The sequence below is a fragment of the Hetaerina americana genome, unplaced genomic scaffold (genome assembly GCF_022747635.1).
Source record: "Hetaerina americana unplaced genomic scaffold, ioHetAmer1.1.p SCAF_10, whole genome shotgun sequence".
Classification (NCBI taxonomy): domain Eukaryota; kingdom Metazoa; phylum Arthropoda; class Insecta; order Odonata; family Calopterygidae; genus Hetaerina; species Hetaerina americana.
In genome coordinates this window covers 38,986,405-39,000,934 of record NW_027286070.1, presented here as the reverse complement: position 1 = coordinate 39,000,934, position 14,530 = coordinate 38,986,405, and the positions used below count along the sequence as shown (strand labels likewise).

General features: G+C 39.9%; 1 protein-coding gene across 3 annotated transcripts in view; it reads left to right on the top strand.

Moving 5' to 3' along the window:
• Gbeta13F (guanine nucleotide-binding protein subunit beta-1) overlaps positions 1 to 14,530 on the top strand; it is a 92,231-nt gene that overhangs the window by 51,357 nt on the left and 26,344 nt on the right. For all 3 annotated transcript variants that reach the window (XM_071598525.1, XM_071598527.1, XM_071598524.1), the window contains exon 2: positions 10,238 to 10,326. In XM_071598525.1, the coding sequence (XP_071454626.1) occupies positions 10,270 to 10,326 (57 nt within the window). In that variant the 5' untranslated portion in view covers positions 10,238 to 10,269. The remainder of the gene's footprint in view (positions 1 to 10,237; positions 10,327 to 14,530) is intronic.

Below are 14,530 nucleotides of genomic sequence, written 5' to 3'. Positions count from 1 at the left end.
TATAACCGCCCTACCCCCCCTCTCTTTTTGATATTCGCTGTCGCTCCCCGTCCTAGCCTCCGGGTTAAATCATTGGCTTCGCGTTGTCAATGGGACCCCCCTCCCATCCCGTTTTTCCCCGCCCCTCTGCGCACTTCCTTCCACCTCTCCTTCCGCACTGTTTCGTGTTGTTCTATTCTTGTCCTCATCCTACACCCTGTTGTGGTTCAAGGAGGCGGACTTAGCGTTTTGCAGCCTGCGGAAGAGATTTTGGGGCAGGGGCGGGGTTGTGTGTGTGTGGGAGGGAACGGAGGGGAAAGGAAAGTTTGTATATTTATGTTTGTATATGCATTTATGTATATACATATGTGTGTGTGTGTATATATATACGAGGGTCATCCGGAAAGTAGTACCCGTTCGTGAAATAAAGACACAAAAGTAAATATTAACAAACATAAAAAATTTTATTTGAAAGAGGATACTTTAAACTACTTCTCAACATAATCTCCAAGCAAATTAAGGCATTTGTCATAACGTGTGACAAGTTTCTGTATTCCTGCTGCATAGTCCTTCGCCGCCAGCTCATTGAGATACGCGAGGGACCCATCTTGCACAAATTTTTGCATAATGCAGATGGTGTTTAACAATTTCATGAACAATTGTTCGAGAAACATTGGGAAAATGCTCACAGATGTCATCAATTGTGACGCGCCGATCGTTCCTCACGAATTCGTCAACTGAGCTCACCAGTTGGTCTGTAATGACAGACGGTCTCTCCGAACGCTCATCGTCGTGTGTGTTCCCCCTCCCCATGTTGAAGTTGCGACACCACCGCCGAACAGACGACTCGTCCATTACATTGTCTCCATACACCTCCTTTAATTGGCGATGAATATCACATGGGCGAACGTTTCTTGCATTGAGGAATTTAATCACTGCCCTCACTTCACAACTGGCGGCGTTCTCAATTTTTTTAAACATTGTAAACAATCACAGAAACAACACAGGCAATGCTAGCGTCACGCAACTTGGCTCAGAGAAGGCAGACAAGCCACTGAAGCTATCTGACCTCGTCCAGCGGCTACTCGCGTCGTCAGCACTTCATGCGGCACGAACGGGTACTACTTTGCGGATGACCCTCGTATATACACACACACACACACAAATATATATATACACACACACACATATACACACACACACACACACATATACATGTACGCACTTATATATGTTGAGGGTGGACGGTGCGAGGGGGGTTTAGACGGCGGACGAAGCAGGGAAGGGGGCATTAATGTATTAGTGCACGCTCGTTCCCTTCTTATACGCACGCGCGAAGTCTGCCCTCTGCCGGCCTTTGGGGATGGGCGAGAGAGGGGTACACGCCTTCCTCTCCTGCCCCCTCCCTCCCTTGTGACGGGGAGAGGTTTATGGGGGTGGAAGGAGGTTGGGGGCCGTTTTCGCTCGAGTGTGGATGTGACGTCATAGGCTGCCGCCATCATACCTGGAGGGCGGGAGGCGGTGTGGATGAGGAAGGAGGGTGGGGCAATGACGGAATACAGTTGGTAGCTGCAGTCCACAGCCTCGGGGGCATATGCACGCCCCTACCTGTATGCGGTGGTGGACACTGCTTTGACTCGAGGATCCATTTTTTTTCTGCGGTGTCGGGTTCATCCGCTTCTCGCACAGGTTGCATTCATTAAAAAGTCCTTTAGTTAGGTGTTCGGACGGCCCCTGGCGACATGAACCCACATTTTAAATTGGAATTCGCCATCTGCCACTTGGTGATTTTACTTTCTCCGAAAATTCTGGCGAATATTTTCGATTGTCGCCTAAGACCTTTCAGTGAAGCTACTCCTGAGAAAATGCCGGTTAGAGCTCTACCAAACACCACTGAGTGATCCATGTAGTTGCTTGCCATCGAAGAGGATATCTCAAATATTTAAAAATGTCCATCTGATAGCTAGATAACATTTTAGAATACATTTTGAACCAAGGTCCCGGAAAATAAAAACGAAGGGCTGGTTAGAACTCTCGTCTTAACGCGTCACGTCGTTTTTAACAACCTACGCGTTTCCTTCTTATGAAAAACTTACTCATTTCCTTCTTCAAGATCCATTCCGTGCCCATAATCGAATACATTTGAAGTAGTTTCAAGATTGTGGATGAAATAGTGGACGGAGATCATTAGATATACGTGCTTGACCAAAGAAAGTAATAGTTTTGCAATTATACATGTGTAACTGCAAGGAGTATGCGCTTTAAGAGGTCTCTTTCTGAAGCACCCCTATTCAATGCCATCCGGCTTCGGTGACGCTGGGGTAATGTCCTCTCCTGCTAATTCAGATGTCGATTTTATGTGGAATTTCTGCCACGGAGGGCTTGAGTGTCAACAACTTCTTTAAAACCCATTTTGAAGGGCCAAACTGGATGTTTTTGGATTATTAGTGAAATACCTGTAATAATAAATGCCAGGAAAAAAATAATCAATTCCCTAGCTTTTATTAGACACTCCTTTCCTGCGATGGATTCGAAGGCCCTAGGATTTGTCTTATTAATTGCTTTGCTGTGTAGTTTTTTTTCGATTCAGGATACTTGCATTGTACGTTTATCCACCCAACCGACCTTCAGGTTGATAATTGTGTTTATGGTTTTTATCTGATTTCACTTTGTCTTCGTGATTGTTAACAAGTTTTTATCGATTCTGGAAGAAATTCCATAGCTCGAAATACTTGCTACGACTTTTAATCGACATTAAAACAATTTTATTTGATTAACCTGGTTGTATGAATAAAACTGTTTAATCGGAAAAGGAAAGTACCGATTCAGTTAGATTTTATTTGTGGAAATGTGGATTTTGAGACATCTGTAGCTAATGGCTATGCCACCAACTACGGATTTCAGTTCTTAATTATTTTCCATCAAAGGATAATTGCCGCAAACCTGGGCCCAGTGTCTTCAGTGAGAATGTTTGAAGATATATCTCCTTATTAGTTGACTATTAAGAAAATTTCCCTGGTATGCGAAAATACTTCGCGAGAAATGAATTAGTACTCCGCGTATCGCCTGAGGGCTTTCCCTGTTCGAATTCTGAAGTTGATCAGTTTTAAAGGATGGTCATAAGTCGCATGTCGCCCGCCTCGGAAAAATCGTGCCCTACTTCCTGACCGCATTCTTTTTCGGTGTCCGTAGAGTCATCCGGATGGGCATTCTCCCCAGAGATTGAAAAGCCGGTGACGCCAGAGGGGCGGGAAGGCCGTCGAAGGGAGGACGGCAATGCAGTGAGCGAGTCGAGGGCGTTTGGAGAAAGTGTCTTCTTCTGACGGACAATATTCGAAAACAGGTGGACGGGGTCGCTCTCTCGGGATTAATTTACCCGCCCCCCCTGACCGCGGTTCTTCCCCCCCTCCCCCCGGTGTTGGTCGTTGTTGTGGTCCCGTCACATCCGTCTCCCGCGAGCCGTCGGGAGCGATTCACGTGTTACGAACGTGACTTGTGAATTTCCGTGACGTCCCGACCTCTTTTGTCGGCCATTTGTCCGCTCATAAGTGACTGCAGAGTCCCGTCAAGGGGCCTCGCTCGCTGCTCGCGTCACTTTCTTTTTTGCGAAGTCCCTCGACGCGGTATTCCATTTCCTCCCTTCTTCTCCATTCCCATCCGTGTTGTTGTCGCCGATGGTTCCTCCTCCCATCGGTGGCAATTGAATGCTCTTTTCGTGGCCTATTATGTCGTGACATGCGGCTGTCGCATAATAGTTGAAGTACAGTTCTTCCTCTTTTAGGATACTAGTAACATTATCGTTTTAATTTTACACCAACACGGCTTGTAAATGTGGAATGAACGCAATGCGTTAAATCCTTCATCCCTAACGACGGATTCATTCGTCGGTTGGCGTAAATATGCAATTCCCTAGTGCGTTAAGATAGGGGGGTCGCTATTTTTTCGTTTTCCATCTGTTAGAACATAAAAAAATTAGAAAATTCAAAGCCATTACTTAAAAGTACTCGGTAGATGAGTTTATAGAACCTGTAATTGTAAGATTTGAATTTTCCTATTAACAGATCAAGTCGGATAAAATCACTCGTTAGCAATCAGTACTGAAAACTATCGTAGTTATTGGCGATTAATAATTAAAATGTATGGTTTTATTTTGTTATTCTTTGTACGTTTTTGATATTCCCGAAAGTACTTCGTTCCCCCCTAAGGAGACGTAACGCATTGTTTGGGAAAATAATTTCAGTTTTTTACGCATTGCGAAAGACGTACTGGTTTGATAGTCAAGTTTTAGAGGAGGCAGCCAAGAGTTCCGTTCATTTCTTTTTAATTTCCCTTTTTGTGCGGTTTTCATTATAACCAGTGGTAATGCGGTACCAACGGTGTTTGCATCGTGCGACTTCGTAGGTTAAATTGTGAATTTATGGGCACTTGATCAGGAACGGGTAAGGGAAAAACAGTTGAGAAAACCCCAGTTTTGGTAAACTAAAATTTAGCATGAAGTTCCTCAGTGTGTGTAGTTTACCCCACTACGCGACGCGCTGTGAGCTAATCGCTTTAGTTTCTGAGTAGGTTTTGGAATGCCTCCTCATAGCCTGCTACATCTGGTTGACGAACCTGACCCAAAGACATGGGAAGCTGTCCTTTATATACCTTACAAATCCACTCCCTTGTGTACTAATGTTCAAATTACGATTCGGAGAAAGCGTGTTCGGTGTAAATGGAAAGCAATACATACAGTTAATAGTTAATCGCCGTGTGTGAAAATCGTATTCTGTCAATTTAATTTTGGTCAATATCTTTTCATAAATGGTGATGATAATCCAAAAAGATAAACTTTCTGTCAAGTCCTCGGGTCTTCCAACGATATATCGCCCTCTCTTTGTTTGCAAGTTAATTAAATATACTCATTCTTATAGCCGATCTCCAGAATTTTCCATCATTATTTCTATAAATTTCAGTTGGTGCCGCATACCCTTGGTTTTGTGGTTGGCCGCATCGCAATATGGTACCTAACCGTCTGTATATTGGACATACTCCACCTCTTATTCTAAATAATCATTTGATGCATAGATGAACGTTGAATTTACCTAGGAACATATTTTAATGGCTACATTTATTGCATTTTTTAGTTCATAGTTTTTTTACGTGCGTTCCGGCCAAGTGATTCGTTACTACGTTATTGTTAATAATTATTTTAAGTATCCTTCCGTTTTTCAGTATGTTATTTTTATTTATATAATATCTAGTTTGGAATGTCATGCTGTATTATATCAATGAATGAAAATATAATTACAAATAGAAAGATATTTAGGAAGAGTAACTTGCCCAAGCGACAAGATCGGAGAAAATATTTTGGTCGCTGTTTTGTTTGTAGCTTTATTTCTTTGTAGCCTTATTTATTAAAGAATATGTGCGATTACCTGCGTCTGGAGAGGCCTCGGCAAAACTTACTTCAGAGAATCTAAGTGTGAAAACCCTCTAGTTTGAGAACCTCTAAAAATGAAATGTGTGCGTTTACGAGGAGGATTACGTGAAATTTTGGTTAGGCAAGTCAGAATATCTTTGCCAATCCAAAGTTAAGCTCAGAACGATATATTTCAGGGTCTATTCCCTTTAAAACATTTTAGACTTCCGCTTACATCTTCAGACATCGAACAAAATATTAACCTTCCAGTTGTGGTCTTTCAATCATATTGTATAGTTGATGATGTCAGGATTGCCTGAATCATTAATCCACACAATAGAGATGCCGCTGTGGGCCTGAATGTTCCTCATGCACCTTCCTGCCATTTGGAAACGATTCGCCGTTTCCCCATACTTCAACTAAAAGAGGAGCGGCTACAACTTCGCATGGTTTTCTGGGATTGCACCTAACATCCGTGCCGCGCGTATCGTGGAGCCGAATGAAAATTTGCCTGCGTGGTTCCCTCTTCAGATCTCCCCTCCCTCGAGAGGTATTCGCGGCCGCGTGATGGCCTAGCGATGTCCGTTCACCCTCACTTAAGAGCACATTTGGCGTGGGCGGCCGAAGAAGCGAATTGGTGCTTCCCGTTTTTTTTTCTTCTTTAATTTCAATTTGCCCCTTTCCTGACCGGCCTACGTGATCGCTGGCGCGTGAAGCCATCCTCCCGCTCTACCCCTCTTCTTCTCTGTCCGCCCCTTACTCTCTCTCCCTTAGGGAACTCATATCGACGGTACTCGGGAATCCAGGGGAGTTCTCTCATTCCAGTCCCTCGCGACCCCTCTAGCCGTAGTCCATGTTTTTCCTGTTATTTAATTTGTTCCCTTCCAGATATCGAAATTGTATTCAGATAAAATTCCTTAGAAGACAAAATTGTGATGGTTTTGCAAATTGTTCAAGGTAAGTTTTGACACTAGAGGGAATTGTTTAAGGCCTTTTGGTTTAGACCCCGTGATAGCGTTACGTGAAGTACTTAATTGAGAACCAATTATCACTTAATTGAAAGATTTTTGTAACACGCGGATTGCCTGAGTTGCCAATAGACGTCGCTCATGGTTTTGATTCCGTTCTAAAGGTTGGTTTATTTTGTCCTTGTTGTTATAGTAGGAGTTAAAAGTATTACCAAGTTTTATTTTCCAATTTCTTTAGGAGTAGCGTTTTAAGGGCTTCATCCCTTCCGTTGCAAGAAACCAAATTGTTTTATAAAGTTGTCAAAGAAAGTACACTTCATTTTTTTATGAATCACGCCAATAAGCGTGTAATTGTTTGAACGTAAATCCCAGTAATTATGGGTGATAGTTTTGGAGTGAAACAGGGAAGACCAAGGAATTGTGGCTGGTATACAGTCCTCTTGTTGCAGGATATATCCCATTTTAATAGTTCAATTTATTATTCACCGTTTAATCGGAGCTAATTCTAGAGCGTGAAAATTGCCGGGATGCGTATGCTGCTGTTGATGGTACTGTGAGCTCTATTCAGTATATCTGATTTTTCATGATTGGCTGGTTTTAGTCGTCCTAGACAAGGTTATCATGTGGAAAGTCGTAGTCTCGGAGGTCAGTGCAACCCTTCGGCTGTTACTGATAGTGAAGTCCTTGTATAAGACAAGTGACTCCGGAATTAAAATATCTCGACGAAGGTTATTGCTAGAGAAAACTATGTACTGGCTACATTCAATAACAGTCCATTTAATTCTTACTCAAATTAATGAGTTAATTTAAAGAGAACAAAACTAGATTGAGGCGATCATTTTTAATACTTTTGAGTGGCCGCAGCGAATTTCAAGGTTAATTCCTTTCACTACAACTTTGAATTTGTCTGCGGGTAATGTTTTCCTTTTAATTATAAAGTGGACTCTCTTTTGGTTTTTAAAATGTTTCTAATGTTATAAACTTTGTCATGTTCAGGTGGTCGTCTGACCACCTGAAAATTTAAATTTCTGGCCACCGGTGTTGTGAATATTGTTTTTCTATCGTGGATCACTATCGATCCGTCAGAAAAGTGTTGGAGCAATAATTCTAATTATTGTAGCATGGCAGAGAATTATACCGCTACGTTATACAAATCTAAATGCAAGTGAGATAAGTGGGTCACTCAGATTTCTCTCAGGCAATCTAGGTATCAAGTGTCGTTTGCGTGGCAGTTGTTAATACTGACCTGCGTTAAAAAAATAAACTTTCATTGGCCGCGTATCTGTTCCTGGAAGCCAAGGTCTCGTGGTAGCTTCTTATGGAATTCACGCTCTTAATTGAAGCCGTGTCAGTGCAGCAGAGGTTTAAAGATGGTTGGCATGCCAAGTGAAGTTTTGAAAGTAGAAAGTGGGAAATTATTTGCATTAGAGAGCGAATTCGCTCTCATTTTTGTCCGACTCCCCGGCCATAAATTTCTAGGCGTCAAAACTTTTACCGCGTGATAGGTCGACCGCGATGTCACTTTGTCGGTGCACATCAGTTACGTCGGTCTCACGCCAGCATATTTTTTCCTCTCATTCTATAATATTTCCGTTTGTTCCCTTTTTGATCAATCGTGAACAATTCTGAATTATTTTTTAAACTCGATTTTTCACTGCTGATCGCTAATATTCTTATAGTCGCATCGATTGATGTTCAAAATATGAAATTTTTCCAAATTGGACCACGCGGGCAGGAATTTTGACTGGCGGTTGGAGCACAACTCACTGTTCTTGACGATTGACGATTTGAATGGCCTAGAACTCGATTACTTCTCGGTGAACTAATGATCGGGAAAAATTACTAAATGGCATTGACCGCCTTTAAGTGCAAATGCGCGTATGTTATCTTATTATGGCGAATTTAAACCAAATTTTATTCAATCTCTTCATAATAACTCAATTCTGACATACGACCCCTGTATCTTTCTGCGATTATAAGTCAGTTTGTGTGTGCTCCATTTGACCTCGCCTCTAGCCATTTTTTGCGATCTTAATTACACATTATTTCTCCGCTACTAATCAATTGATGCTTACGATTATTCACTTCTGTTCTCGCTCCCAATCATGGCCAACGTATATTTGAAATGTTTTAATTTTGGGGCTATGCCAAGTGAAGAGCTCCTTTTATTTTTGATAACACATTTCTGTCTAATAGAAGCACAATGTTTTGTAATGAATCCATTTTCTTTCTTCTGAAGTTATAAAGTTAATCCCATGCCCTGTGCAACTCGTTATTTTCAACCTGAGCGAGAAACCAACAAGGTATTACTATCAGTTTATGTCGTTTACCTCAATCTGCTGGGTTTCTTGTCCTGTTGTCTAGATTGAAGTGAAAAATCTTGGGATTGTGCTAAGTTAAATACTGGTATTTTTCTGGACATAAAGACTCGACTGCCTCATCTTGAGCAGACGTCGGCACCAATGTTTCTGCAGTCATTAACAACCTTGGTGTTAGTGAAGGACAGTCATCATCCCTAGTCCTTATAATTTAATTTATTTGTTACGTGTCGCACACTGGTACTGTTTTATCGTGACCTAACTAAGACGAGGAAACCACACGAGTATTTCTCAGAACGTAGGTGCCGCTACCAACCCGATGAACATGTATAAAATATCGATGTTTTAACTTACTGGTGGTAGTGTGTAATAGGTTGTAGTAACATCCTTTGGAAAATAATAATTCGTCAAGAATAAGAATTATTTCTGATCTAATTTTATGTTGACATTTTTGATAGCATGTCTGATTCGTGCAGTTTTTAACTGCAATTATTAATCTTCAGTAATTTACCGTATCATGTCACCGTCCAAGTCAAAATCCGATGTACTAATGTTGTACGAGCAAACCTGAACAATGATTGATAGGGGGCTGCGAAATTTTGCAGTTGACAATGCAGCACTATTGATTTATATTTCTGTCTCTGGTTTGACATCGCATACGTGTAGTTAGAGCTTTCGATGTCGGTACTCACCGTTATGCTCTTCACTTATCCTTGCCTGTTAAACTTCCCGAATGCGCAAAGGAGTATCGGGTTCTAATTGAGAAGTCTGGAAATATAAAAGTTTAATGTTGTTTTGATGAGTTCTTCCATACAGAGGCTTGAAAGCTTTTTCTCCCAGCTGGGAGAACTGATTTGAAACTTGCCTTGTATTACTTGTGGAGGAAATTTTACCTCCCTGGTGGAAAAATTGAAATTGATTTTCTGCCGAGTGTGTTTTCGCCTGTGCATTGACCGCAGTGGCCTTGGTTGAGCTTCTGCGGCATTTAGCTCCGCAAACCAATCAATCTGAATGTTTAGGCGCAAATATGAGATGTATTACTTAGGTTATCTTATCTCCTGTATCTCAACAATCTTCCAGCAGACTAGAAATTAGACCTTTTTTGCGCGTCCGCAACGGAAACCAAGGGGCTAGCCTAAAGGTGATTGAAAGATACGGGAGTGGAATTTTTTTGATAAAATTTACCACTGATGGATAGTTTCATATTTCACTAAAGCAGCAGGAATGTTTTGCTAAGTCTATACATAAATCGTATGAAAAATACACCAGAAGTGGGCATACAAATGCTCCGTGCATGAAATAATGTATCGTTTATATCAAGAAGTGCTCCGTATATCTGTATTATATTTAAATTTTAGAAAGTTGACTGCGGTGATTAGGTTTAAAAATATTGCTAAATAATCACTTTTTATGTGTCTCTATTCTCGGGTACTATTCTAGTCTGCTCTAAATGGGTCATTTTAATAATCATTATTTTTTAACATTGAATTTATTTCGAATGTTCCGTAAAATGTTATTATCTGTAAAGTGTGTTGAGAGCATTGTAATTTACCAAGATTTTCTCGTTACAGCTACTCCATAACCACGTGTGTGCTGAGCAAGTATGAATGAATTAGATAGCCTAAGACAAGAAGCGGAAACGTTAAAGAATGCCATCAGAGTGAGTACAATACAAAAAAGGTTTTGCATGAATTGCCTTCTCTTTGTGTTTGAATGTTGCCCTTTCTTTCTGCACGGACTTATTAATCTAGTGTTCTACTGAGATTCTTTTTGAAGGAGCATGCTCTCAATGTGATGGAGTGATCCAATTATCTTCGTTTACTTATCAGCAGCCTGTAAGTTATTCTGGATTGCAATCTTGGATTATTGTAATTTTGAGGATGATAGGGACCTACGGGTGAGTTCCATGTAGAGAATTCAACATTTCACGCTACCGTAACTGAGAAACTACTGATAAAATCCATAGCAAATATTTTCCTGGCTTGAATTATTTAACTTTCATCGGTTGCCGCCAAATATATTATTTACTTTTGAAATTGTTAGTATCAAGTAGAGCTTATTGCTATTGTATCGCTAGATTTGTAATATTTTTATCTAATTAGAAACTTTCATATTGTAAATCCCTTCATGTTTACTCTACCTCTGGAGTATTCGTGTATATAATCATATCGCCATTGGAAACAGTCCTGCACGATACCCTGTAATAGATACGGTTCTTGCTTGTCATGGACAGCCTGTTATCATTGTCTCGGACCCGAATGTCGACTTCTAATATATGTGCGTGCCATTAACCTTGTCATTTTATCAGTCGTCTCTTCTGTTCAATTCTATTTTGCATACCTGTTCTATTGCGTGTTTTATTTTAGAAATAGGGTGTGTGCAAAATTGAGGTTTGGAAAAAATCTATTAAGCGAAAATTTACGGTATTCTTTCATGTAGTTGACATATTTCCTGACTGTGCTCATCACCCTTAGCCGTGCAATTTTAATTTCATTTTAGGCCTTATTGAACCTTCCTTTATTAGGTGGAAAACTTAAAAATATGTTACAGGGGAAAAGGAAACATTTTATTGGGATTCTTTCAATTGACAATAACGATTGAAAATTTACCAAGATTGAGCAAGGTAACTTTTGTAAGGGGGTATTTAGTTTCGTAGTAGTTCACTATGTCTTAAAATTCAGTAATCCTTAAAGATGAGTGTTGTCCTATCTCCGTTAATATTGTAAATGTAAGCACTGAATTCTAGGACAGCTCACTGTTTGGTATTAAAAGTTACTCACTTTTCCCAACTATTCCGGTAAACCTTAACGTAGTATTCACTTTTCCAATTTTCAGCTTCCCCATTCTACAGGTCATTATTATTAAGATTTAGCGGTAGATAATTTAAGCCCTCTATGAAAACGTGGAGCTAGCATTTCTTTTAAGTTATGATGCACGTTGAACCGTGACTCCCTCTGCGAATTTTAAGATCGAACCCATCTGCGATTAATCAGTGTTTAGTCTCACTTTCTATAAAATATCAATGAAAATTTAATTATATTACACGTGCAAATCATGACTCATGTTATTTTTCTGGGTCCACTTACTTTTCAGTGTGTCTTGCCGGAAAATGTTGCACAGTTGTGAAAGATACGTTTACCATTACCAAGCTCCTCATTTGTAAGGGGTATTGGCTTGACGATACTTGCGTTGTTTTGGTTACATGTAAGTTACTATTTGTTTCGTGAAATTAAATCTACTTTCGATTCAACGAAATTATTATCAAAAGGTTTTTTTGGTTCTATTGTTAAATTTATCCGTATCAATTTCTTCTCTAATTTGGCATGGTAAATTTTTCAGAGAAAATTTTTATTTTCCCTCGGAGAAAAGTCGCAAGAACGTCTCAGGTTTATTTAACCATCTTTAGGGAATTAATATTTCATTAAATTTCTTGAGTCTGCTATTTAGTGAGTTGATTTGTCATAATATTGATGGGTAATAGTTTTTCACTTCGCGTGCTTAAATGGACTATTTTCCTGCGGAAATAAGTTTTTGTGTCAACCTTATGGGAAAAACGCATACCTGTCAAACCTGCACGGTTATTACGCATCTCAGGATTTCCAGCCCCCTCGTAATCCATTGCTATGCAGTAAGTCTGCCTAAATATTTTTTAGAAGTATCTCCCAGTATTGACAGTAGTTCAGTTCTAATAAGGGAACGTAAATTCTGCCTGATCTAGTTAACCTAATTGAAACTTGAGGAAATAAGAAGTGGGCGCGAGATACTGTAAAACCTTTGGAAGTCCTCTTGTCTCAGGATCCTAGCAGAAGTTGAAGAATTACTTTATTTCAGTTAGGAAGTTGCGACTGGTAGTATAATCTAGCAAGACTCGGGAACTGCATCTCTTTGTTTCCCACCAAGATTCGGAATTGAATTGAAGAAAATGAGCTCAGGTCGCGTGAAAGAGGAACAGGGTCAGCCTTGAGAGGTTCGTGCGACGCGGCCTTGGGCACTCTGATTCACTTCCTCGCAACAATTGGATATGTTTGAGATGAGGAGGGGAAGGTGGTTTTGAGGTTTCGCTTGCCCACCAGCTCAAGTGTCTCGACTGCCGTAGCTACCAGTGTGTACTTGCACGTCGGTTAAGCAATGAAATGAAATTGGAGATCACGATTGATTCTGATGAATCTTCTGCCACCTATGCGTATTAACCTGTGTGTTGTGTCGAATTAAGCCATGGAAAATATTTCTGAGTGATGTTGGTATTAGCGGTTAGCATGAATAAAACTATTAGAGCCCCTGCAGTGGATGAGGGCAGTCTGTGGTGAGGGAAGGTCCTAATGATTTTGAGACAAAACCTCTGAAATGCCTAAGGACGTTTCAGTCAGCCCATGTAAGATTTGCTTTCACACATTTCTGTTATGTTTGCATTAATATTGTAATTAAAAAACTAGATGAAGGTAATAACTCAAATCCTCAGTTCTAATGTAGTTGGAGCCTCCTACGAACAAACGATAAGTTGCACCAAAAGAGCATATACGTCAGCAATCTCACCCCACCTTTTCTGAATTATCTTGACTTGAATAAGTATTTTATGGAAGTAGTGGTAGTGGTTGTATTAGTAGTAGAGTTCGCTTTACTGGGATGTATCTAGGACATAAAGGTAATTTTGCACCTTATACTTGGTCGCTACAACATCCATTGAGCGAGGTACCATGCTACTCAGTCTTGGGTTGATTGGTAAACGTTTATTTTGTCAAAGATGGACCAACTCATTTCTGTAATAACAGAAATACCGTGTGATTCCCCTTCAAATCCGAAAAAATATTATTTTTTTATAGATACTCATTACTCATTAGATCACTTAAGTATATTTTCGGCCTTGTATATTAAATGTTCCGTCTGAAGTTTCCTGCTGATCTAACCGCCCCTCCCCTCCCGTCATTCCTTAAACCGTCATCCAACCTATAAGCATTTCTATTCTCGAATAAAATTTCAGGTATGTCACACCACCAAATTATTCTTTTACTTTTGTTTAGTATGAACTTATTTTAAAAACAATCAGCTCCTTCTTATTTATCTTGTTAGCTCTTGCTCCGCCTTAGTTGATTATTATTATTATTTATATTTACGTTGCAATTAGGCGATTTTCCTGGTGGCATCGGTCAAGTTTGGTCAAAGATAACTCTTACAACGAAAATTACGTATATACACGCACTAGAAAAACAGACAAGAGACAAATTATTCTTACATACAATGACACTTCCACATCACATACAAATTGCCCTCCACATCACATAGAAGCAATATTTAAATAACTACAATGAAGTTTATTACCCAGTGGCTGCTTTACATTTTTACTTAAAACTTCTAAAATTGTATGGAAAGGGCTCAAACAAACCTCCAGGCAGTTAGTTCCAATCAATAATAGTTCTATTTAAAAAAGAGTATTAGTAAAATCATCCGATGGAAGACTCATAAAGCAAAGGAATCATATATTTTCCAAAGGTTGGTGATCATTTCACGATTAGAATGTGTAGCATTGAATGCCCTATTATATTTTTAATAACGGTAACGTAATAAGGGGCAGGAAGTTTCTGGCTTCTAGAACTCTATGGGAAATCGAATATTGCGCCTCAAGGAAATGAACTGTCCCATATGTCCCCCATGCTATGTGTTAATGTCACGCTCTTAGTGACTCTTTGGGATGAATTCTATCCTTACATGTCTTAACCGACGTACGGGTTTGATCGATGAGAATGAATGAATCCACTGTTAATCAAGTGTTATCATTTATATCTTGGTCATTTGATAAGAACGTGACCAATATTACTAGGCATGGCATAACACACGTTCAAAGATATGAAGTTGTAATAACGTGGAAA